This window comes from Rhinolophus ferrumequinum, chromosome 5 (genome assembly GCF_004115265.2).
Source record: "Rhinolophus ferrumequinum isolate MPI-CBG mRhiFer1 chromosome 5, mRhiFer1_v1.p, whole genome shotgun sequence".
Taxonomy (NCBI): Eukaryota; Metazoa; Chordata; class Mammalia; order Chiroptera; family Rhinolophidae; genus Rhinolophus; species Rhinolophus ferrumequinum.
In genome coordinates this window covers 47,325,641-47,350,212 of record NC_046288.1, presented here as the reverse complement: position 1 = coordinate 47,350,212, position 24,572 = coordinate 47,325,641, and the positions used below count along the sequence as shown (strand labels likewise).

The following is a 24,572-nucleotide window of genomic DNA, read 5'->3' as shown; positions in this document are numbered from 1 at the left end:
TCTATTTGTTTACATTTAAATACTTGTTGTTTTGTATTATATAGGACTTTTAGCTTTTATTTTTTAACATATTATGGTACTAGCAATTTTATGTAACAAATATTACAAAACACAAAAACAGATACAAGGCACAAGAAATTTTATGTACCGGTAACAAATTTAGGATATTTACACATCATAGAAGGCCAAGAACTTTTCGTCGTTGCAAGTTCGTCATAAGTTCAACAAAACTGATTAACATATTCCAGGGTATTATTTTGCATATGGATATTGTTATTGATTTCTAGAGTTACAATTTTAACTCATAAGCATAAATAAAATAATTAAAAACATTTATATAGATACGGAATTAGTATTACCCATGTATAATGCGCACCCTTATTTTCCCCTCACAAATTTGGGTGGAAAAGTACGCATTATACACAGCAAAATACGGTATTTGGCAAGCAGTTTTCCTTCAAAGATAAACCAAAGAGTCACAATGCTCAAAGCTTGACAGAGTTTTATGAGTGCTCTGAGCTTTTCCACCAGGTGGGTATCAAGTTATATATGCTTGAAAAACCTACCAGGTTAAATTTAGTGGGACCACAATGTAAGACCATGGTAGCACTTTAGGGTTTTATGCTACCATTGGTCTATATGTTCAGATTGTTCAAAACAATTTACTAGGGTGAAGTTTTTTATTAGGGTACATCTTCACCTCATCCATAAGCCTGGATAAGCCCCGAGACCAATATCCTTAGGCTGCTCAATTTGCAAAAGAAGTCAATCAACCTGTATTCCCTTAAAGCTAAGTGCTGGTATGTGCTTGGAATAAAGAGCTTTATTCCTGGAATATGTGTGTCTATCAGTGCTACCAAATAGCCAAGAAAGGTCAACTAAGGAAAAAAGACATTGAAGAATAATTGATTGAAGACGATATGATTCTTTTTCTAGATTTTCTAAAATATGTGTTGAGATCAAATCAGACCAGCAGAGAACAGGGTTCTGCAAATCAGAGCATATGGACCTGACCCATCCCATGGAATTATGATCCGTTTTAAGTGTGACACCATCAGTCCGCACTAACATTTGTTACAGGAAATAGCTCTATGAAATCCACCTTTGCTCTTCCTGCAAATTGCTATTGAAAGTGTTGTTAGATCACACAGGGCCATTTTCACATGGATTCCTTGGAGAAATCCCTTTCAGATTTTTGCAGCAGGTACAGTTCTGTTTCTTCTGAGCACTAGATTTATTTTTTATCTCACTGTCTAGTAATTTGCAAAATTAACTTCCGTTTTTGGTTGTTGACTGCTGGAAGGCTTAAAGTCAAATTTAGTATAACCACAGGCAAGTAAGTATGTGTGTCGTTGTACGTCTTGTCCACTGTCAACATCAAATTTGTCCACTGTTCATTTTTTTTTGTTTGTTTTTTCTTTCTTTTGAATTAAAGTTTATTGGGGGTGACAATTGTTAGTAAAGTTACACAGATTTCAGGTGTACACACTAATCATCAGAGAAATGCAAATAAAAACCACAATGAGATATCACCTCACCACAGTGTTCATTTTTAATAGCCCATTTGAGATTTTCATTCTTCTTTTCCTCCCTTTTGTAATTTAGAAGGTTATCTTATATTTCATGTATTCTTAAAAGCCTTTTGGGAAGCTTTCTGGAATAGAGTACCCCTACTAAATAAATAAATAAATAAATAAATAAATAAATAAATAAATATTGTCCATCAAAAGGGTAATTTTGAGATATTGCCCTAGATTCTTTATCAAATTGAGAGTGAAAGATCTTGACAACAATAAAGAAACTCCCTGTGTACCTTTAAAAACTGGGCTGAAAATGACCATTGCTCTTGCCAGACCTTTCTTAAACAAACACGCTCAGTGCAGATATTGGCCTAACCTGATATCCTTGGCTAAGCTGAAAGACCATCTTTCTTCATCAATGCCCTTTAAGTTATGTACAGATTAAACAACAAAATCTTTTACATATAAAAAGTACTCTCTTCACTGTGTCAGCAGAGACTAACTTAACAAATTCATTAACACAGGATTAACACTGACGAAGTTCTTCTGGGTCCGTGTAGGATTGGGTTTCTATTTGTGAACTGGAACAACAGGCTTGGATAACTGCAAAGTGGAATTAAGTATTCAGCTACCACTTAGAGTACTCTGTACCTTCTGTGTCCTTACTAAATACTTGCTGACTGACAAAGGAAGGGAGGGGAGGGAGTTAGAGCATTGATAGGCTGAGAGAGAAGAGCTACGGCATGAAACCTTTTGCCCGTTTTACTTTCTGTGAGACTTATGCCAAAAGGAAAAAAATAATAATAGGAAGGAGAGAGAGGGAAGGATACTAAGGAAAATGTTCTGAGGCAAAGCAAAGCTTACAAATAGAAAGGTGAACGGCAGTGCAAACTTCAACAGGGACAATCTAACAGGGATTAAATTCAAAATCAGATGCTTACTTCTAGCTTCCCTTTGTTATTTAATTCTCACAGTAAACCTCGGTGATAAACATTAACTCTGTAACTAGATGAAGGAAAAATAGGAGAAGTGAGCTAACTTTCTTATGATCATGGTGGATGATGAACTGTAAAACTGGAATCCTCTAAGGCCCAGCCACTATAGATCACAATTTTTATTTGACCAAAACTTATTGCATCAATAGACATTAAAAACAAAAAGAAAAGGTAAAAAATCAAAATAAGTTAATCAACCAAAGGCTAAAAACAAAGCCACATAAAAAAGAACAATTATGCTAAAAAATAAACAGAGAATCTGATATTTTACTTAACTAGATATACAAATAAAAATGCATAAGCCCGTTTTATGGTATGCTCAACTTTTAGGAAGGGCCTAGCATGAGCAAACCGTCTAAGAACAACACAGCTAGAAGAACAGAATGAAACAGAACAGATTATTGGGAGAAATTGCACAACACACACAGTCACAAATATACACAGACACATGCAGGATGAGAAAAGCATAAAAGAGAATGAAACACACAGTGACTATCTTTCAAGATTTACAATACTTGAAATTGGAAATATTAACAATCCTTCCTAAAATTTTGAAACACCGTATTTTTTGACACCTTAATTCTTAATTTCCAATGGATTACGCCCAAACTTTCCAATTTGGAACATTAAAAATATATATAGTTCTTCGTTGATCTTCTTTCATCTTTAATTCACAGCCCTTTAAAATAATTGCATATAAAAGGCTTTGAGGCCTAATATAGCTTTTTATTTTAAAGATATAAAGGATACGCTCCTTAAGAATAAATACACGTACAGGTAAAATGAGCCCAAACATAATAAATGAATAAAAAGAAGTTCTAAATAAGGTAATATTAATTGATAATTTAAAAAAAGTTTATCGGAGACAATTATAGTTCATTCTGTATATTGAGGTTATTATAAAATCAGAAAAGTAGGAGGAATGTGCTTCTATATAGTAAGACAAGTGGGATATAATTTCAACTTGGCAAGACAAATATCATACATTCTTCCAAGTATTATAAAAAGTTCATTCATCAATTGAACAAATATTTGCTAAATGCAATGATATGTGCCAGGGAATGTTCTAAGAACAAAGATACAGCAAGAAACAAAGCCAGAAAAAGTCCTGCTTGCATAGAACTTACATTCTAGTACGGGGGAGACAGACACTGGTACGTTAAGATTTTAAATGCTGAGGCGAAAAAATGAAGCAGGGAGGGGAGAGAGCGAGAATGTGTGTATGTGGGGGGTGGGAGTGGGAGAATTTAAACAGGATGGTCAGGAATATCCTGATATTTGAGTAAAGACCTGAAGGAGAAGATAAACTATGCAAATATGTAGGGGAAGAGAAACCAGGCAAAGGAAACAGCGATTTTTCACTACAGTAAATCTTGACTTTTGGTCTATGTTTTGCTCATAAATGTTGGTCTGTGTCTTTTGGTTGTTTCCTTAAATTCAGGGGCTAACACATTAAGCCAAGAAACCTACTATTTGCAAGTAAAATCTTAACCAGAAGGAAAAGAAACAAAACCTTTTCATAAAGGAATGCTCAGAGATTGAAATAGATGGTGAGACAGACAAAACGCTCTGTCGGCCTCTCCTTGGGATCACTGAGATGGATCTCCGTATGAGAAAAATATGAAAATCACTGAGCAAGAAACAATTCAGTAATGTTAAAATTCTCTCTCACTGGAATAGACAATGGGTTGACTGAATGTGACTGTTCTGGTGCTGTACTGCTGGCAAACACAGAACAATAATAGTATTATGGCTCTTGTTTTTTAAGCATTCCATAATCTAAGAAGAAATTCAAGCACCATAAATCCCTGACTTCTCACACAAAGATGCTAAGAAGCTAAATATGAATGGTCCACTTAACTCCATGTAATGCAAGTGGTCAATGGATTTTAATGCTACAAGATGTAACAGTCAAGAAATAAGTAGAATTTTGATAAGCCTATTCTACCAGAAAAAGTAAGACAGCTACATTAGTCTGATTTTCTGTTTTCCTATTATAGCACCACTCCAACAGTCAATCTACTCAGGAGTGGAAGAGTGGAAGAAATGGTACTTGTATCACAAATGGAATGGAAATGTTCCACAGCAAACTTAATCAAAGCTTCAGTAGAATTTCCTAAATGTAACACCTTCTCCATCTGTAAAAAGCAACTAATCAAAGTAATGTCTAAATCATACAATTTAGGCAAAACATCCATAATCTCTTCAAGATTCAAATAAACCAAAATATTTTAAATATTAGATCTAAATAAAATGATTTATGGAGTTTTAAGGTAAATATATTCTATAAGAGATAACCAATTTTGGACTAAGATTCAGGGTGCTGAGGTTTTCCGAAAACAATTAACTTTGTTAAAATAAATAAATAAGTAAAAACACAAAACTTGCCTTAGTTTGCCTTTACTTAAAAAATGTTTTTGGAAATTTAAAATATTTATAAAATAAATATAAAGTAAACAATATAAATTATGAACAAATTATATAAATTACACTGTGGAAAACAAACAATATAAATGATAAAATAATCTTAAAACTTTTCAGTTTGCCAGGTTGTAATATTCTACACTGAAAGTATCAAGCCTGCAACTGCACCATGTTTTTAAAACAGGTGTCCGGGAGACTGTCACTTGATCTAATGCCTCCCTGCTTTGGTAAGTGATACTGACACTGAGGCCAAGAACTAGAATTATGCTTTGACTGGGTCTCTGAACTGACCACAATCTATTCAAGCTGCTTTAGCATTTGAGCACCAAACAAATGTGCTGTGTTAATTACTGTTATAAGATCTTGACATGAACTAATCCCTGTTCCTATTAACTTCCTAAGTAAATTAAGCTTTAATGCTTAACTGATAACAAGGGCTGGGATAATCCAGCGCAATATAAAACTTAACAGATGAGGGAGCAACCAGTGATGACCAGTCATGTTATTAACATAATACATATGTATTTCACATGGAGAAGATTGTGCATTAAAATTACATCCTGATCTAGCATTAAAATCGAAACCAAGGCAAGGCAGGTAGGGCTTGGGAATGTAATTTCTATTTTGATTTTCATATTTTCTCCATATTAAGTTTTCTTAGATGTGCTGGTAGTGGTGATTAGTGGATGTCACAAAATTTGATAATCAGACAACATGAATCACCAAGTGATATGGTTTGACATTTTGTTAACCCATCCAATTACTTGTTTACAACAGCACACAAACAGCAGTGACTCCTGTCTCCAAAAAGGGTGTTTTTACCCAGAATATAGTATCCCTAAATACCACTCTACATTACCAAAGTACCATAACTTACAGAAACAAGTTGACAAGTCAGAACTCATTTTTATTTCATTAATATTAAACCTGAAAATGTAACAACTAAATACAGTCAGTCATTAAAAACAGTGTTTTATGTACTGGGATAAAGCAGTACTACACTAGATTTTACAGTTTAAGTATGTATGTAAGGCAGTAACCCTAGAGTAGTACTTTTAGGAAAATGACTTTAACCGAATTGCTATTATGGCTTGAAAGACAAGTGAGTCTAGAATCACGTGTGATCTGTTCAGGTCCAACATTCAATGAATGCCTGTGTGCCGGATACTGTGCTGGACTGTGTAAACCTCTACTGATTTGGTCCTTCTCCCCATAATAATCACGGTTCCTGCTACCACTGCCGGCTAATTCTTTTTATAGTAAGCGGGAACTATGGCACTCACTGTGGAAAATACAATGTAAGTGAACAATAATAGCATACAAAATACTGTATTATGATTCTATTTCTGTAAACACATCTGTCCTCGTGTGTGTGTGTGTGTGTGTGTGTGTGTGTGCGCTATAAAACTATGAACTAAAATACTAATAGTGGCTATCTTAGGAAGTGGAATTATGTATGAATTTTTATTTTTGCTTTCAGTTTTTCCCTATGTTTGAAATGTCACCATGAACGTGGACTACCTTAAAAATATGAAAGGTATTCTATTTTTAATCATGTACGGTATGCTGTGTTCTTGACACATTTAACAGTGGGTTAAAGAGAAGCGTATATTTGGTTCTTCAAGTATTCAGGCTTCTTGGGCCCCATTTTAAGTATTAACTAAATGTATTATCCTAAGGAATAATTACATAGAGGAGGGGAAAAAATGCAAGTAAGTCTTAACCTTATTCAACTTTAGAGAAGCCATTGTTTTAACACTTTCAAAACAGGATAAATTAAAAATGAGGGGCAAGCTTGAGCGGTCATTTCAACTGATCATTTATCCTGCCAACAAGTCAACTCACAGAAGCTATGAGGTCCGGCTGCTGCCGTCCCTGCAGTCATGCCTATACCTCACAACATTTTAAAAGTGCTTATTAAGAAATGCTCTGAGAGTTAGCAAGTGCCACTATAGCACACTCACTTGCGATCTATGGGCCTATTTCCTACTTGGAATTTAAGCTACAATAAAATAAGATTTGGATAAAAATATTATAAAGAAGAAGGTTATGATCTAATCTAAAATTGAAAACATGTATAGACTTGAAAGTAATTACATATATATCTTTTGGTGCTTAGGTATTTAAAATTCCAATCTTCTTTCCTCTAGGACTCAAAATTCTTTATTTTATGTCACTAGTTATTTTTCATCTAAATGAAAGTCCTCACTTCTATAATTTGTAAAATAATGAAGTTCAGATTAATGATCTTCAGGGTCCCTTCGAGTCTTAAAATTTTATTGTTATCGGAAAGGCCACATTAATCATTATTTTTTCTTAATTCTGATAGGAATTAATAACTGACAAAACTGGCATTTTCAGTTTTAATTTTGAGGGCCTAGAATTACTTTTCATTAAAATAGATTCTAACAAATATATATTCATATTTACCTACTTCAATAACCATTCCTAGAAATATGGCAAGAATATTTTCACTAATAAAATTTTGACTCTTTCAGTACACACACAAACACATACACACACACACACACACACACACACATATTTAAAAAAATACTAACATTGGTATTAAGTACTTCCAAGAAAATTAGAAAACAACCAACCTGATGACCTGGTTACAGTGGGCACACATTGGAGTTCGTTTTCCTGCTGGAATGTGCTCAGCTCTTTGCACTAAAGTGTCCTGGTCGCTGGGCTGGGGCTGCCCCACAGCTGAGCTGCCTGGTGTCACTGATCTTGAAGAAGCTGCACTATTTGAGATTCTTCCAGTGGAAGGTGCTAGGAGTTCAAACACAGAAGAATCAGAATGAAAATAAGCCAAATATAAACTTTTTCTAATAAATAATATTATTACTTTTAAAAATAATGTATTCACTCGCTCACTCAAATTTAAGAAGAGGCTACATACCAAACACTGGACTGTGACTACAGGGATAAATAGAAAAGAGTATCGAGGATTACAACAGAGTGAAAGAGTTATGACAGGAGCATTACAGCATGTTGCTTCCAAGAGGAGGAATGGTTAGGGTGAATATTGACAGCGAGGTATTTCAAGTCATCCAGACATCTCTGCTAACCAATAATTACATCGAACTCCAAATAGATCACAAGCACATTAAAAAATCTCAGTGAGTTGGAGGTACCAATACCAAATATGAACTTACCACATTATCTTTCTCCCTGTATTCTCTAAGATGACTATGCGATCAGTCACCGATCGTGTAAGGTCGCTGCCTTACACATTAGAATCACCCTAGGGCCTTCCTCTCCCTCACCTGTGGCGCTGATGGGTTCTGCTGATTGTATATCACATTCGTTCTTAGTTTTGCCCCTCATCTCCATCCCTACTATATTGTCCTGGTTTTGGTCCTCAATGTCTCCCACCTGCAAGAGCCGCCAAAATGTCTTGTCCTCTACAAATCCATCCTCCCAACTGCCACCTAAGACTGACATCGGGCCCCATCACAACTCTGTGCAAACCATTTCTAGGATCTCCTGTCTGTGACCACGGAACACGGTCCATACTTCCAAGCGCTGCACACAGGTCCGGCCAGTGGTCTCTGCCTGCCCCCCTACCTCACTTTCATCCCTCCCTGTCTTTCACTTTATGCTACAGCAACACCAACCTGCCTCATTTTTCCTCATCAATGGGTCTTCACTGTCAGTTCTCTATCCTTCCTATTTGCCTGGTAACTACTACCTATTGTTGAAGAGTCAGCCCAAAAGTCAATGGCTCCAAAAGTCCTCCCTGAATTACCTCTCCCTGCGGTCCCCTCCCCAGCATCCTGATTAAACGTTTCTCTTCCACATTCCCATAAATTCCTGTGAATGACTTTATTACTGCTTCAACTATGTATATGTGTCTTTTCTTCTCCAACTAGATAATAAGCTCCCCAAGGAAAGGAACTATGTCTTATTCATTACCCCTGTAACTAATACAGTATCTGGAATGAATGAATAAATGAATGAATGAATGAATGAATGAACGAATGAACGAACTGGAATCAATACATAAATGAATGTGAAAACTGTAAGGGACTGAAACCAACAGAAGTCCAGCTCCTTACCCACAGGCAATTAAAATGTCATGAAAGAGAAAAAGCATACATTAAAAAGGTTTAAAAGGAACAGCTTTTAAGACAAGCACACACATACTACAAATTAATAAAATGTGTGTATGCATGTGTGTGTGTGTGTGTGTATTGATAGGATCCATATTAAAGGTGTGGTCAGAATTGGATAAGATGAATGAGGATAATTCTCCCTCACCACAATGAAGCCTGCTTGCAGTCACGTGCAAGTACAGATCCAGAACCGAAGCATTTGCAAACACTGCGCACATCTCCTACGGTGCTTGGCCTGGCACTCCAGCTGTGGAATGGCATTTGACCGGCCGGGGAGCCCTACTACTGCCCATGTTTCAAGTGATTCAACTGGACTGTGAAACATGTTTTCATTCTCTTCAACTCATACTTTCTCTTACAGAAATTGGAAAGAAAACCATTGTGATATCACTTTGTATATTCTCTTCTTTGTTACCTCATTGACTCACACAGCACAACTCTCTTCTCTGTGGGCCTTCAATTTCTATATCCAGGCCCGATTTCTCCTGGACCACCACCAGACATGCATTTTCCATGCCAAATCTTATTTATGTCTTTAAGTTCAGGACATGCAAAATGTATTTCACCTTCTTGCACATCTTCCCAGCTCTTCCTAAGAACTGCCATTTACTTAGGCAGGGCCCTCTGCCTCTTATGTCCCTGACGTTCAGTGCCCAGGTGCTAACAATGGTTTCACTGTAAATGTTTCCAAGGTATGTCCCTTCTTTCTAACCTGAACCCATTCTCTATCATTTCAGTCCTAGTTTCAGTCCCTCCAGTCTGGACCATTACAAGTCTCCTAAGCAGTTTCTCTGCTGCCAGTCTCTTCTTTGACCTCTTCTGCTCCATTCTTTTTCCAAATGCACGAACCTGATCGTTCTTTTCCGCAAAGCTTTCGTTAACTCCCCACTGCAAACCCCAGGCAGTCCTGCCAGTCCAGTCCCTCCAGGACTTCACTCTAATCCCCTTTATAACCTTCTCTCTTGTGCTCACTCATATCTGTGTCATCGTCATCATACTCGAGTCTACGCACTTAATAGTTAACTTGTGCTGGCACTGTTCTCAACTCCTTACAGCAGCCCTCGGATTTAGACATGATCAGTAGCGCCTTTTTATTCTTCCTGAGGCAAAGAGAGTTAAGAAACTGCCCAAGGTCAAACACCAAACAAAGGGCAGTCCTGACTCCAGGCAGTCTGTTTTCAGAGATATGCTCTTAAACGCTAGGTTCCTGTCTATTCACTGTCCCTTGAACATGCCATGTCATCCCCTGCTTCTATGACCCTCAGCCAATGAAATGTCCCTCTGTCCTCTGCTGCTCAGTTTTCCCATTCTGCACGGCTCATGAAAGTTCCATTTTCGTCCCCAGTATTCCCTGACGATCCTAGCTACGAGTGTTCTCCTGCTCCTCTTAACATCTATAACATCCCTGCCTGTATAATTTATTTGCTATTTATCAATATCCTGTAGTGTCTTTTCCTTCTAAAGTAAATGATAAACTCTACCTACTACCAGAACACTGCCTTACAAATAGAAGGCAAAAATTAATATTTAACCAAGTAAATGAAAAAGAGAAGGTTTCAAATCATTTTCATTTTTGCGTTTTTAAAGGACACTACAGAGATTTTTTAAAATGTGGATTAGGTTCAGGATTTCAAACAGTGGGAAAATTACCAACTGAAAAATCTGAAAATCAAACCTCAAAGAGAGTCAAGCCCTTTCATCTACCATATGCCTTTATTTTATCACATTATCTATGCATAAGCCCTAAAGTACTGAGTCACTGAGACATTTTTAGCAATAAAAGAGTGTAGTAATTCTGCATCAGTCATTGTAAAATGGGACGTAATCCATCTGGCCCATGCCTCAAGGAGAAGGTACGCGGGGAACTAACTTATTTAACATGAGAAGCCATTCTTAAACGTGAAACATCTGACGGTCTTAAGCACATACAAAAGGCTCTAAGCTCACTGCTGTTCCTTTCTTGGGAAGAAAAGCCTTGCTTTCTGCTACTGCCCCATTTGAACCACTCTGGATAGGACCGATGTCCTCACATCTCCATTTTGTTGCCGTGTTGCTAGCACACTGGCCCGCACACAAAGCTACACAAGCCTGTTAATTACCAAGCGTGAAGATTTCCAAGGCGCAGTTACTTCCCGTATGAATAAAATGATGCTTCATTTCTTTAAACTGAACTTCTCACTACTCTAGGCAACTTTTGAGCCATCAGGTGCCAACCCCCTGGCTTCTGCTCTCTTGGCTTACTGGGAAAGAGGAGTGTAAGAAGGTGAGGTCTTGGGAGTGGGGAAGCCCCAGAAAATGAGCCCTGCATCCTTTAGAATTCTGTAGAGAACTACTACCGTACGGACAAAAGGGCCTTTCAAGGGTATAGTGACTAAAAATACTTCAAATTTACCGAACCCAACTTAAAAATCACCTACTGTCAGGTAGAAAAAAATAGACATCTCTTTGGAGATGACAATCTCTAAAATGACAATCTACTTATTTGTAATAATTTTTTTTCACTTAAGTCCTAGTAGAACTAGGAACATTGAATTAGCTCCTTTCACAAGCAAGGAGCTTATTCAAATTGAATAATTTGTGACTTATTCAAATTGAATAATGAGTGAGTCAGTAAAGTGTCACAAGGAGAACATCAGAAAGTTAGTCCTTGACTCAAGTTTTCCTTTTCAATCTTAATCTTGAGCAGCTACCATCAAATTTGGCTTCTTTGTGGCTAATCTCTACTTTACTGGGATCATGTTTTAAAATTAATTTTTTTCTTTTGTATCAAATACATTTCAGCACCACAAAACCCATCTAGAAATTTAGAAGGGGCGACCCGGTGGTTCAGGTGGTTAGAGCGCTGTGCTCCTAATACCGAGGTTGCTGGTTCAATTCCCACATGGGCCAGTGAGCTGCGCCCTCTACAGCTAAGACTGTGAACAACAGCTCTCCCTGGAGCTGGGCTGCCGTGAGCTGCTATGTGCTGCCAGGAGAGGTCGGCGGCCACCGTGAGTGGCCAGCTGCTGTGAGCAGCCTACCAACAAATAGCGACCAACTACCTGGCGCGGAGGCGGGAGGCCAAGGCTCATAATACCAGCATGGGCCCTACACAACTAGACTGAGAAACAACGGCTTGAACTGGAGTTGGGGGTTGGGGAACGAGGGAATAAACCAAAAGAAAGAAATTTAGAGCCATTAGCTACTTTCCAAACCAATAGTGTAGGAGAGAATACCTTTTCCTAACTTTAGAATGTTATTTATGAGTGTTTGGGTTTTGAATGATATACATTCATATTTATTCTATGCTTTTGTCTTTCAGCACTGCTACTAAGACCTAAAATTATGAAGATTATCATTGAATAAGTACATAAAAATTTGTGGAAAAACCTAGTAGCATAATAGAATACTTTCTCAGTGTATAATATGTAAAGTTGTCATATTAATCAAGTAAAATATACCCACAATACGCTGAGCTGCTAGTTTTTAAAATATTTGTCATAGTGATATATCTGAGAATTCTAAGGGGCAGTACTTCTTTAAAGAAGCAACCAGACCTCGGACTTAACTAAATGTGAAATTTAATTTACTACAAAGAAATAAAGAAGTAATCTCTTCTGGACAACAGACTATTAACTGGCATAACGAATTTTTAAAAACTGAACCACATATATTCATTAATTTAGTAGAACACGTATTTCCTGTTATTGGGTAAATCTGTGTGATATGTTATTTGGAAAGATAAATTAAAAATTCTTTACTTTAGAAAAATCTTAATTGCATTTTTCCCCCAAGCCCATGATTTAGGTTTGCCATTATTTAGCAAATTAGTTAAAACAAGTTTGAAGCAATCTTATCCTGAGATTTATTTATGTTTTCTTTTCTCATCATTGTAAGGCTCCAACCAAGTGATTATTAAGTTATCCAAGTAACTTCTGCACTATGGGCCACAAAAGTGTATCACTGGAGGTTTGTTTGCATAATATATAATACACAATATTATAAAATACTATGTAATATATAAGGAACTATAAATTATCTAATTTTTTACTACATGTTTCAAAAATAGCTGAGTTCGTTAAAAGGAACTTGTTTACATAAATAAGGAGTTTACAGAGAGAAAACACAGATTAAGGGCAATAGAGCTCCTGGTAGGACAATGTGTGAATTCTCTGAAAACAGAGTAAGATGGGATATTTGATACTTCTGCTTTCCATCCCTGCTCAAAAAAGGCTGTTAACTCTAAACCAATACACTTAAAAAACCAGTGGTGAAGATTATAATGTATACGTTAAACACCTGGCCCGACTGTACTTGAATAGGCAAGGAATTCATCAGTTAACTCTTTGGGTTCAAGGCAAATTATTCAACTACCAGTAAAACAGTCTTATTACTGATACGTACTAGGTGAAAAAGTACTACTTTATATCAAATCTCACTTGGCAATTATATCAAATCTCACTTGGCAACTTAACATAAGTCGATTGGGGCTGGGGAGTGACAGCCCAGAAAACAAACTGAAGTAACAAGAGACACTAAGAGTGTCTTTCTTCTAAGGTACATTATTCTTACTAGATGTGGTGTTTCGAGTTGCTGAACATGTTACTCAGTAGGAGAACAAGTCTGGTGTTGGAAGATGAACCGCTCACAACAATCCAAAAAATAGGAAACTTCATGACTTCCTCCCAGCTCTACAGTACATCCTGGTCCAAGCCTCCGTCGTGGCTTATGTGGCTTATTGCACTTACTGCCTCTAGATCTTACTTCTTGCCAACAACACAGAAGCCAGTAAAAACTAAATCAGATCATGCTGCTACTCTGCGGCAAACTCTACAATGGCTCCCTTCTAAGTCAGAACTAAAACCAGAGGCACTACAGGCTCTGACTCCTGTTACCGGCCTGACCTGCTCTGCCACTCTCCCCGTGGCCAATACAGGTGAACCACACTGGATTCCTTACTATTCCTCTCAACGTCCAGCATGCTTCTGATTCAGGGCCTTTACTATCTATTCCCTCTGTCTGGAAATCTTTTCCCTAGCTGTTTGCATGGCTTCTTCCCTCACTTCCTTCAGGTCTCTGCTCAAAGGCCATTTTATCAAGGTGGCTTTCTCTCACCATCCTATATAAAACAGCAACACCTTCCCCCACAAGCCGGCGTTCCCTATACTCCTTAACTGGTTTATCTTTCTCCACAGTGCTCATCGAACACATTTTATATTCTTTTTATTATCTAGCTCTTCACACCTTGAGGCCACGGACATCGTATTTTGTTTGTTGCCTCTAATCTCTAGCACCGAGGACAGTCCCTGACATATTGCTTAATAAATCTTTGTTTAGAGAATGAATGACTCCAGCACCAAAATTAGTGTCTTCTCACTCAAAGGAACCAGACGTCTTAGAGAAACTGCTGATTCTAGGACTGGAACAAAAAAAAAACAATGGATATCTAGATTATCTTGTCAAATTAGAAAGCAAGGAAACCATCAAAGGCTACTAGAGTTGTATCAAATAGACTTGACAAAGCAGATGAGATGGTTTGAGCATTATTAATAACAACAACTATAAAGGATCAAAACACTTTAAATATGTTTAAACCCACAAGCTCAAAATAATTCTGGAATTTAAAAAAAACTGCACTGAGCTTTAGAGGATGCTAAAGAACAAATTCATTATTTCAAAAACTAGTAAAATTTAATAAAGGGAAAGAATCAAGCCTTAACAATTTATTACCTCATAACTGATCACATTTCTTCTATATCCCATTCACTCCCTTGCCATCTCTGAACTATTTTGAAGCAAATTTAAGATCTATCATTTAATCCATAATATTTCAGTATGATCTCTCTAAGAGTACTCTTTAAATACCTAGGCATAATACCATTATTGAACCTAAAATAACACCATCAAATAACCAATTTTCAAATGTTTCTGATTATCCCCTGTATTAGTTTTCTATTGGATCTGAGCTAGAATTGATTCCAGAGTCATCAGCACATTAATGACATTTGAGGCTGTGGGAGTTAATGAGATTCCAGGGAAAGAGTAGAATGAAAATAGAAGAGCTCCTAAGGCATAAGGCAAAATAACAAATTCTTTCAGGACAGAGAGCGAGATAGGAGCAAAACCAGTAAGGTATGTCATGTAAGCCAAAGGAGAAGAGTGGGCAATGTGGGATCCAAAACCACATGTGTCTGACTCTGAAGCCTATGTCCCTATGCAATCACCCATCAAATATTTATTAGGTGCTATTGCGAGCCAAGCTCTTTGCCAGTCACTGCCTTAAACCATGGAGTTATGAAGGCAGATCTCCTCAAACGTGATCTAAACCTGGCAGTACTAACTTCTGGACCAGTTTAGAAAGAGGGGATCGTGATAACTGAGATGATCAATTTCTTCCATTCCAATTTCCCTTATGGGCCTGGTAGGATAGATTTAGGAATAATGCATGAAAGCATTATTTTTTCGTTGCCCTGATGTGTCTGACAGCTTAGACGACCACTTTTAAACCCTTCCTGTATCTGCAAAAGATTACATTAGTTTCCTACAGAGATGTTACTTTCTTTCCCTATACCTAGCTGCCCATACTTTTCAGCCATTATAATTAATGGCTGCAAAGTTCTTGGAATAAAACATATGAATATAAGGTTAGATTCTTCATGTTTTGAGAACATTTAGGAGGATTTATATAAATTGCTTCAGAAAGGGAAATGTAATTATAGATCTCATACTTCAGCTAAGGACAAATAGGCTTGAAGCATTAGAATGTTGAATCCACTTTGATGTACAACTCTACATTGGTATAAATATTTCAACTACTCCATTAGAGCAGAAGAGAAAGTTATGGTAGTAAATTTGGGGATAACCACACTATATATATTTTTAAAATCCTGTAATATTTCATTCTTATGAAGTCATAAATAAGGCTATCAAGAATCCTAATGTTCACACCCCCAAAAAGAAAAAAAGACAAATATTTACAGCCCTGACAAGACAGAAGTCATATGTGAAATTTTATGGTGTGAAAAACAACTGGCTCAACTGCAAGGGGAGTTCCTGTTATAAACACCGAAGCTAATGCTGTACTCATATAAATAACTGGGCTACATCAGTGACATTCTGGGGGAAATAAAGTATTGTAATTCAACATCTCAGAGACTATGTTCACAAAGGTATGGCAGAAATGTTACACATACTAAATTGGGTAGCAGTGATGGCAACACACTTGCATACTGTCGTGGGCAACAAGTGCTTTCTTCTCTGTACTGTCCCCCAACCATCTCAAACAGTTGGTGGCCAAGAGAAGCATAGAATCTGTGCATTTTGTCTGTCAAGTTCCTTATGTTAAAAGTATAAACAACAGTCTGCTCTCCATAATCCAGGCATGAAATTATATCCAGTACAAATAGAAAGGGTTTAAAGTTAAGCCAAGATCTAGGATCAGAGGAAAAGTACATTCTGGAGAGGTCTGTGCAAATTTTATAAATGGAATCAAGGATTTTTTTTAATTCAATGATTAAAAGCAAAATTGGACAGATTAAACTATTATCATTTCTCTAAGCAGTGGAGAATGCTGGTATGTATGCCATAAAGAATCGGAACAGGTGCGCCCAAGGCTAAGTATCAAGTATTTCCGCAACTTCAGAAGGTTAGTTTCTTCCATTAGCAACCAGCCTTTCAACTCTAAGGACTCAGATTAAACTGGATCTAGAGTGTCTTAATTAAAGTGAGTGCGGGGATGTGGATAAGGTTCAGTTTTCTTTTTAATTTGTGGCATCACACATCATCAAAATTCAGGATACACAGACTTGCCTTTTTCTCCCGACCAACTGACCTTACAAAGAAAACTTCCATTTGGTCAGAGTGACAAGTAAAACAAACCCAGTCTGTACCATGCAGATAAAGACATGAGATCTTCAAATATCTGGTTTTACCACTGTTCAACTAAAAATCAACATTATTATTTATCACTTACATGCAAGATTTTCTAAATAATCTCAGTATTACTGTTCCAATTTCAAATTGTGTAACAGGAAGACAAATCCATGCTCTAACTGTGGATGGGCAATGTACTTCATGTTAAAAAGAGAGGAATGGGGGTAGGGAGGAGGGAATATGAAGAAAAAAGGAAACAAAACAAAGGAAAAAAAACTTAGATAAAATATTTTTAAAAACAAAAACAAATCCGATGCGTGACTCACGACCTCAGGAATACTGAAAAGAACCACTGGTGAACTCATACAGACTCTATAAGCTAATAAATTATTTAACATACTAAATTTGTAGAATTTTGTTCATATTTGGATGAGAAAAGTGTAAGGACATATATTAAAATTATTTATACTGACATTGTATCTGGAGTTCTGGTATGCCCTCCTTCCAAAGTAATATGAAACCCAAATGGGCTTGGCTCTTACCATTTTCTCACCGATTTTCATCTACATAAGTGTGAAAGCAGCCTAATCTCAGAAATAAAGGAAAACAGTACCTCAGGTTTGAGTTGCTAATGTGTAAATAGCATTCTTTTAATGTAAGCAAAAAACCTGAGGCAGAAAACGAAAGAAATTTAAGGAGATATCCCCCCGTCAAGCAATAACAACTGTAAAATTTAAAACCTGGACTTTTTTTACATTTCTACTAGTACTATTAATTCGCTCAGATCTCTCTCTCTCTCTCAAAGTCATTAAGTCTCTGAAATATAGGAAACTTAATTATCTCTATCCAAAGTTATGTTTGAATTTCACATCTTTTAAAAGCAGAGAACACTGCTGAGCTGTTTTATGCCGGAGGAAGCAGTATCTCTAGCATAATGACTAACGTTAAGATAAACTTGGGCTTCTAGTTCTGCTCATTCCTAGCTGTGTGAACTTAGAAATATCATTATTCTGGGTCTTAGTTTCCTAAGCTGCAAAAAAGCAAGAACAACTACCTCAAAATGTGAAGAGCGTTCAAGGAGGCAGTGTAAGTAAAGGTTTTACTTACAGTTCCTTGCGCGTGTAAGAAGTGCTTCATAAAGCTCAATTATTATTACACTCTCTGACATAGTTAAAAAAAATATAAAGTATCTACTCAATCAACATCTACTTAGAGAATGCATACAATGTGTCAGATCTAGGAACTCTTCTGGTATGACAGCTACACTCAAGAGTAAGATTCCTGCCCCCAAAGAGTTTATCTTCTTACAGGTATTGTTCACAGGCAAACAGGCAACAGAGTACCTTACCATTAGTGCTGTCAAGGGCGTTCATGACCCCCGATAAGGTTTGCATCTACTGTATAGAAGTATCAAGCAAAAATTTTATTATTCCTGTGGTTTAAACCTAGCGTTGGCATTTTTTTTTCTGTAAATGGCCAGAGAGTAAATATTTTAGCTTTTGTGAGCCATGTGGTTTATGTTGCAACTACTCAGCTCTGCTATTATAGCATGAAGGAGCCACAGAAAACATGTAAACAAATGAGCATGGCTGTGCTCCAATAAAACTTTATTTACAAAAACAGGTGGTCGGCCAGATGTGACCCAGGACTACAGTTTGCCAATCTTTGGTTTAAACCATATGCATCCATTAGTAAAAAGTAGTAATTCTTTATGAAAAGCATACATAAATAAATCCAGGTATCTTCCCTTATAAAAGATTTATTTTTTTCATCTCAGGATGAAAGGAAAATGGGGAGAAAGAAGAGCTTTCACAACTGGGCTCTTGCATCAGCACTGGAATGCTTCCAACATGGAAATAAATTCCAATAAGAGGACATTTGGAAGAAAAGAAACAAGGCACTTAATGGTTGCTACTTTTTTTTTTATCCTGAGAGTCATGATTCTAAACAAAAACCAACTTGTTATATAAAGAGATAGCGCATGTTTACATACTTCACACCACGATTTTGACAATGGACTGCTCCAGTCTGGCCTTTATGGCAAGTGGACTGTTTAGTTTAATGATGTCAAAAAGCAGGGGAGCAGATGGCAATAAAACATTATTAGAAGAGATGAAACATATGCAACTGGTAGCAGTTTACTTATTCATATAAAATTTTTAAAATGGAACCAATAAATCTCTCCATCTTAGCTAAGCAAATCTAGTTATCTCGATTTATTACTGTAGCGTAAAGCCTACAATGAAATTTGGGATGGTTGGAGAAACAGTAATTTCCTTTCTCACCCTGATCTCCTTTAGACTTCAAATAAAAGATAGAATTTATATCCACTTATAACTGAGATGCACATCATTCAGTCTTTGCTCTAATCAGATCTCACAAATATATCTGAGTCTTTCTTGAAAAAAAAATCGAATTGCTCCAAAGTTCTGTCCATAATGAATAAATAAGCTTTTCTTTATTGTTAAAATGCAGTGTACACCAGAGGCAGGGTACAATAATGAATCTTAGCTAATTTTAAAAATGGAGTTTGGATGCAAAGAAAACGTTACTTGAAACGTCTTAGTAGTTGCTACTCACTAGTTTATCCTCCCTGTGCAAGGCAAGAATCCTTTTTACACGATCCCTAAGAGATTTAGTCCTTCTTAAATATATTCACAGATGTTATCTTGTGATACAGGAAAGTGTGCTATTTAATCACGATAACTAAGTCCAAATCACTATAGTACTCTGAACAATTCTTTTAACTTCACTCACACTGTTACCTCAATGGTGAAATGATGCCCATTTTAAATTTTAATCACATTATCTTACTGTACACTCTGAGTAAAGATAACATTTAAAAATTGAAAGAATTATAAAAACATAATTATTACCAAGCAATGATGCCCACCATTTGACTGTTAGAAAGGCTACCCATTTTATTCCTGAGTTCCAAATGCCCAAATAAGTATGGTGAGCACTTCCCAAGGCAAGATGCAACAGAAAAAAAGCTAAAATAAATTATTCATTTTGTGTCTTTTTCCTTTTTTGACTTGACCAAAATAAATTTATTGTGTCCATAAAAGACCTTCAAATGATACCAACTTCTCTAATTACAGCTTACTGGTACTGTGTTTCTTCAAAACACAACTTATATTTCAAAAAAGAATCACCCATTTTTACAAATCTCATCAATTATGACCATTTGCCTTTACTATATAAATGAAAACTGTTTCATAAAAAAAAGCAATCCACTAATAAAGAGTATGTACATATTATGTGACACCTATAAAGGGAATAATGCCATAAGAATACAAGAAAATTAATGTTTGTTCAACATAGAGTATCAGAGATTAATAATGTCTAATATTAAATGATAAAATACTACTAGTGTATTGAGTATGTCACCATAATATCAACTAAATGCCTTTTGCCTTTACTTCCTTAGTACAGTGTCTGCCTCCATGGATACTTGAACGATAAAAGTATAAAAAAAAGAGAAAAAAAAAGACATCCACTAATTTCTTGCCAACGTCACAGGACATAATAATAAACAGGGAGCTGTGTGTACATACAATTAAAGAAAGCATGAAGGCAGCATTAATTTAACATGCTATAAGCACCGCTAAGGAAAACAGCAAAAGGAAAGATTTTTAGCACAGCTAGACAACACTAACTACTGTAAAAGAAAACATACCGTGTTTCCCCGAAAATAAGACCTAGCCAGACAATCAGCTCTAATGCGTCTTTTGGAGCAAAAATTAATATAAGACCGGTATTATGTTATATTATTATATTATATTATATTATATTATATTATATTATATTATATTATATTATATTATATTATGCTGGGTCTTATAGTAAAATAAGACCAGGTCTTATATTAATTTTTGCTCCAAAAGACACATTAGAGCTGATTGTTCGGCTTGGTCTTATTTTCAGGGAAACATGTAACAAAGCTTTTATTTTCAATGGCTCTATGAAATAAAGTCATGCTTCTGTTTAGAAAACAGTGATTACAATATTAGCCAACGTTATATATAGCTCAATGATTTTCTATGTACGAAATTATAAGTTATTTATTAAACATTTATTATAACGTTAATACATTTAAGTATCATTACAAATGTTTTTAAAATCAACATATTTTGAGAGTGGAAAAGAAGAAAAGAACCTGTAATCGATGAAAAAAAAATTGTAAAAGCTTACCTATGGACTTAAAGCTTTCTGCACTACAAATTACAACACGAGTATTTAATTTTTGATCAATGAGGCACTATAGAATTTTTTTTCTTTTGTCTTGGAAGAAACCCCTTTTCTATCTCATGTTTATTGCCAAGACAACATATAGCACAAGTGCTTCATGCAAAGGCAAGCAGTTCCATGAGGATCGTGCCAAAGCTACCAGTCTCATATCTGTAGGCATAAAGAACTGAGAGAGTCAATATTTAGAAAATGCTTATTTAGGGGAAATAAATGTACTCATGCACTGAGGAAATGCTACAAAAATAGACGAGTTGTATTATAAAAGTAAACTTTAACTTGTTTCTCAAGTACAAGATGCAATTCACTCAGATTTATGTTTCGTAACTAGACACATTAAATAAAAAACCTAAAGCTATATTCAACCAATTTTATCTGCCATAATATGACTTACTCAGAACCAAGTGTATGTTCTCCAAAGAGAATACAGTCACCCACCAGCGTTTTAACATAGGATAAATAATACTCTATAGGGCAGGGGTGTCCAAACTGCGGCCCTGGGGCCAACTGCGGCCCGTGATCCATTTTTTATTGGCCCGCAGCAAATTCCAAAAATATATTTAGTTTACTTAAATAAACCAGGTGAGGCAAAACGTACTTCACCTCGAGTGAGTGGCCCGGCTGTTTGTGTATTTTCCCAAATACGGCCCTTGGTGAAAAACGTTGAAAAAAGTTTGGACACCACTGATATAGGGAATAAGGCTCCCTGGAGGAGCAATGATTAGAACTTGCATCCTGGTCAGGTTAAAGTCTAAGTATTTTGCATTCTCTTGCCCTTGGAATTCTCTCCACTCCCACTGCCATTACATAGGGTCATTATCATCCAGGATGCATTATCATCCTGTCTATGCTGGATTACCTCAACAACCTCTTAAAGAATCAGAATGACTTCAATCTTAACCTTTTACACTGAGGTCATAATGATCTTTTAAACACATTAACACTATAATGAGCTTTTAACAATGCAAATCTGATTGTGTCACTTTCCAGTTTCCAAATCTTTTAATAGCTTCCTTTCCACATCAATCCACATTCCTTTCTTTCACAGCCCTTTCTGACCAGGCCCCCATTAACCCATCCAACTTTTCTTCTGGCCACTGTAAAGTCCCCAACACACTGAACTATGTGCCTTTCTTCCTTCCTAGAAGCCAAGTTCTCTGAGAGCTTTTGCATATGTTCATCCCTCTCCAACTTGGTCTCTTCCTAAAAATATTCAATGGATATTGACTACCTGTGATTTTACTTTAGGCACAAACAGTAACACTTTATTCCTGCATAAACTATGACTCCATTACACACAAATACATATTTTACCTCAAGATTGTATCACAGGAACTTTATGGTGGTCTCTTTCTCTTCTTTCCACTGATCCAGACCTCCATGCCTTCTGACCTGGACCTTGTATTTTGATTTAACTCTCTGCACTTTTTTTTTCTTTTTCTTTTTTGCTGATTTCTGTTATTTAATTATGCACCCAAGTTAATTTGTCCACAGTGACAAAATGGGTGAATATCCCTATTATTTCCTTGGCACTCCACCGTTTGGGGACTTACATGCCATAAACTATATGCGTCATCCTTTGGGGTGGGGGAATGCTACCATAGGGCTGCAGCTCTATTATTAACTTTTTTAACTTTTGGAAATTAATAAAGTACTAGTCAAAGTACTGCTTATGTTCACAACTTTTAAGTCTTACAGAGTTTAATGCTTCAAGGAGAGTGGAGTCCACTTCTCCTTAAGCGAAACGTGTACTTTTTAACGGCAGCCTTTGGCAGACAGCACCTCCACCTTTGTTCAATGACTGCTGTGGGAATTTCAAGTCTGGTAGGAGGAAAGAACAATGGCTTGTGAATCCCTTAAATTACGTGAAGATATAGAAAGTAAGACAAACTGTCCTACTCACCCACTCATTTACTTTAACTTATGGCCTCGACACTGTGCCAGGTTATTATTTAGATGCTGGAAAACAAAGGTTAGTAAGACTTGGACCCTGCCCTTAAGGGATCTAAAAACTGTGGTAAAAGATACATATGTAAACAATTAAATGAACGTGATGAATGCTGTAATAAAGCCAGCATGAAAATTTTGTAGGAACATAGAGAAAGGATAGGCAACTATTTAGGGGGCTCAAGAAAGGTTCACAAAGGAGATGACATTAGGTCCTACAGAGTGAATAGAAATTTTTCAGGGGTGGAGGATGTAAAAGCATTTCAAATCAAAGGAGCAGCTTGTACAAAGCACAGAGGTGTCTGCCCAAGGAATGGTACGAACTCAAGAACTTCAGTGTGACTGGACTATAGGGAACAAGCGGGACGACATTACAAAATGAGGCTGGAAAAGGTTGACACGCAGTTGTAAAGGGCCCATTAAGCCCTGTTAAGAACCCAAACATTTAATGTGTGGGCAGCAGACAGCCCCAAACATTTTCAAGCAGGAAAGTCGCATGAGAACTGTTTTGTTGGATGGTAACAGTGTAAGTTATTAATGCTATCACTAAAAAAAAAAATAATAAAGGGGTGAAAACTTAACATCTTGGGTTACCTTCTATGCATCAAGCACTTCTTTATATTATTTGAGCTTCATGACAATGCTAAAAAGGACTTTTTTAGACCCTTATTTTAACGGATAAAGAAACTGAAGGCTTAAAATGCTCCATTTGGGGAACATTTCTGGCGTCCTGACATTCAACTCCATAGAGCAGACGTTCCTGTTCTTCAGGGCTGCCCCCAGTTAGCAAACTGGGTTCGATGAACAACAGGCCTGATCTAGAAAGCACTGCTTATATTCTAATGAATTAGTCATCCTCATTTTGTGTACAATTAAACTAAAGTTAGAAAACCGGTATGCTTCCAACATACAATGGCTCTTCATGACTCTAATACTGGATTTATGAAAAACATCTGACTATATTTGGTAAGATAGTAATATTTTACACATATACTTATATCAAATGAACTAAACTTACCTAATCTGGTTTCCATAACCTACGCAGAATCTATGAAAAACATTATATAGCAAATGAGGTCACCTACATATGCACAGGAACATATTTTTAAATTTATATCATTAAATTACAAAGGTTTTGAAAATATCTAACTGCTTATTAATTATAATATGAAGGTTTCAGATATTGTAAAAGCAGACATACAAACACTGTGAATTAAAATATAAGTTTTAAAAAGCACCAATCCCCAATTCTGAAAAATAACAAGAATCTGACCTTTTATGTATTTTTCTAGATCAAGTCAACATTTCTAAAGGGATTACTGCATCTGAATTATGGAAGTCTAACCAAAGATACAGGGCAAGTAGGAAGTGCTTAACCTCGAGCTTAGATTCTTACTTCTTTTTCTGTCTTAGTACTTTCATGCAGACTATGAACTTTGGAACATTTTGCATCCTAAAATATT

General features: G+C 36.4%; 1 protein-coding gene across 8 annotated transcripts in view; it reads right to left on the bottom strand.

Moving 5' to 3' along the window:
- PDLIM5 (PDZ and LIM domain 5) overlaps positions 1-24,572 on the bottom strand; it is a 187,540-nt gene that overhangs the window by 12,509 nt on the left and 150,459 nt on the right. For all 8 annotated transcript variants that reach the window (XM_033105714.1, XM_033105716.1, XM_033105717.1 and 5 more), the window contains one exon: positions 7,543-7,717. In XM_033105714.1, coding sequence (XP_032961605.1) covers positions 7,543-7,717 — 175 coding nt within the window. The remainder of the gene's footprint in view (positions 1-7,542; positions 7,718-24,572) is intronic.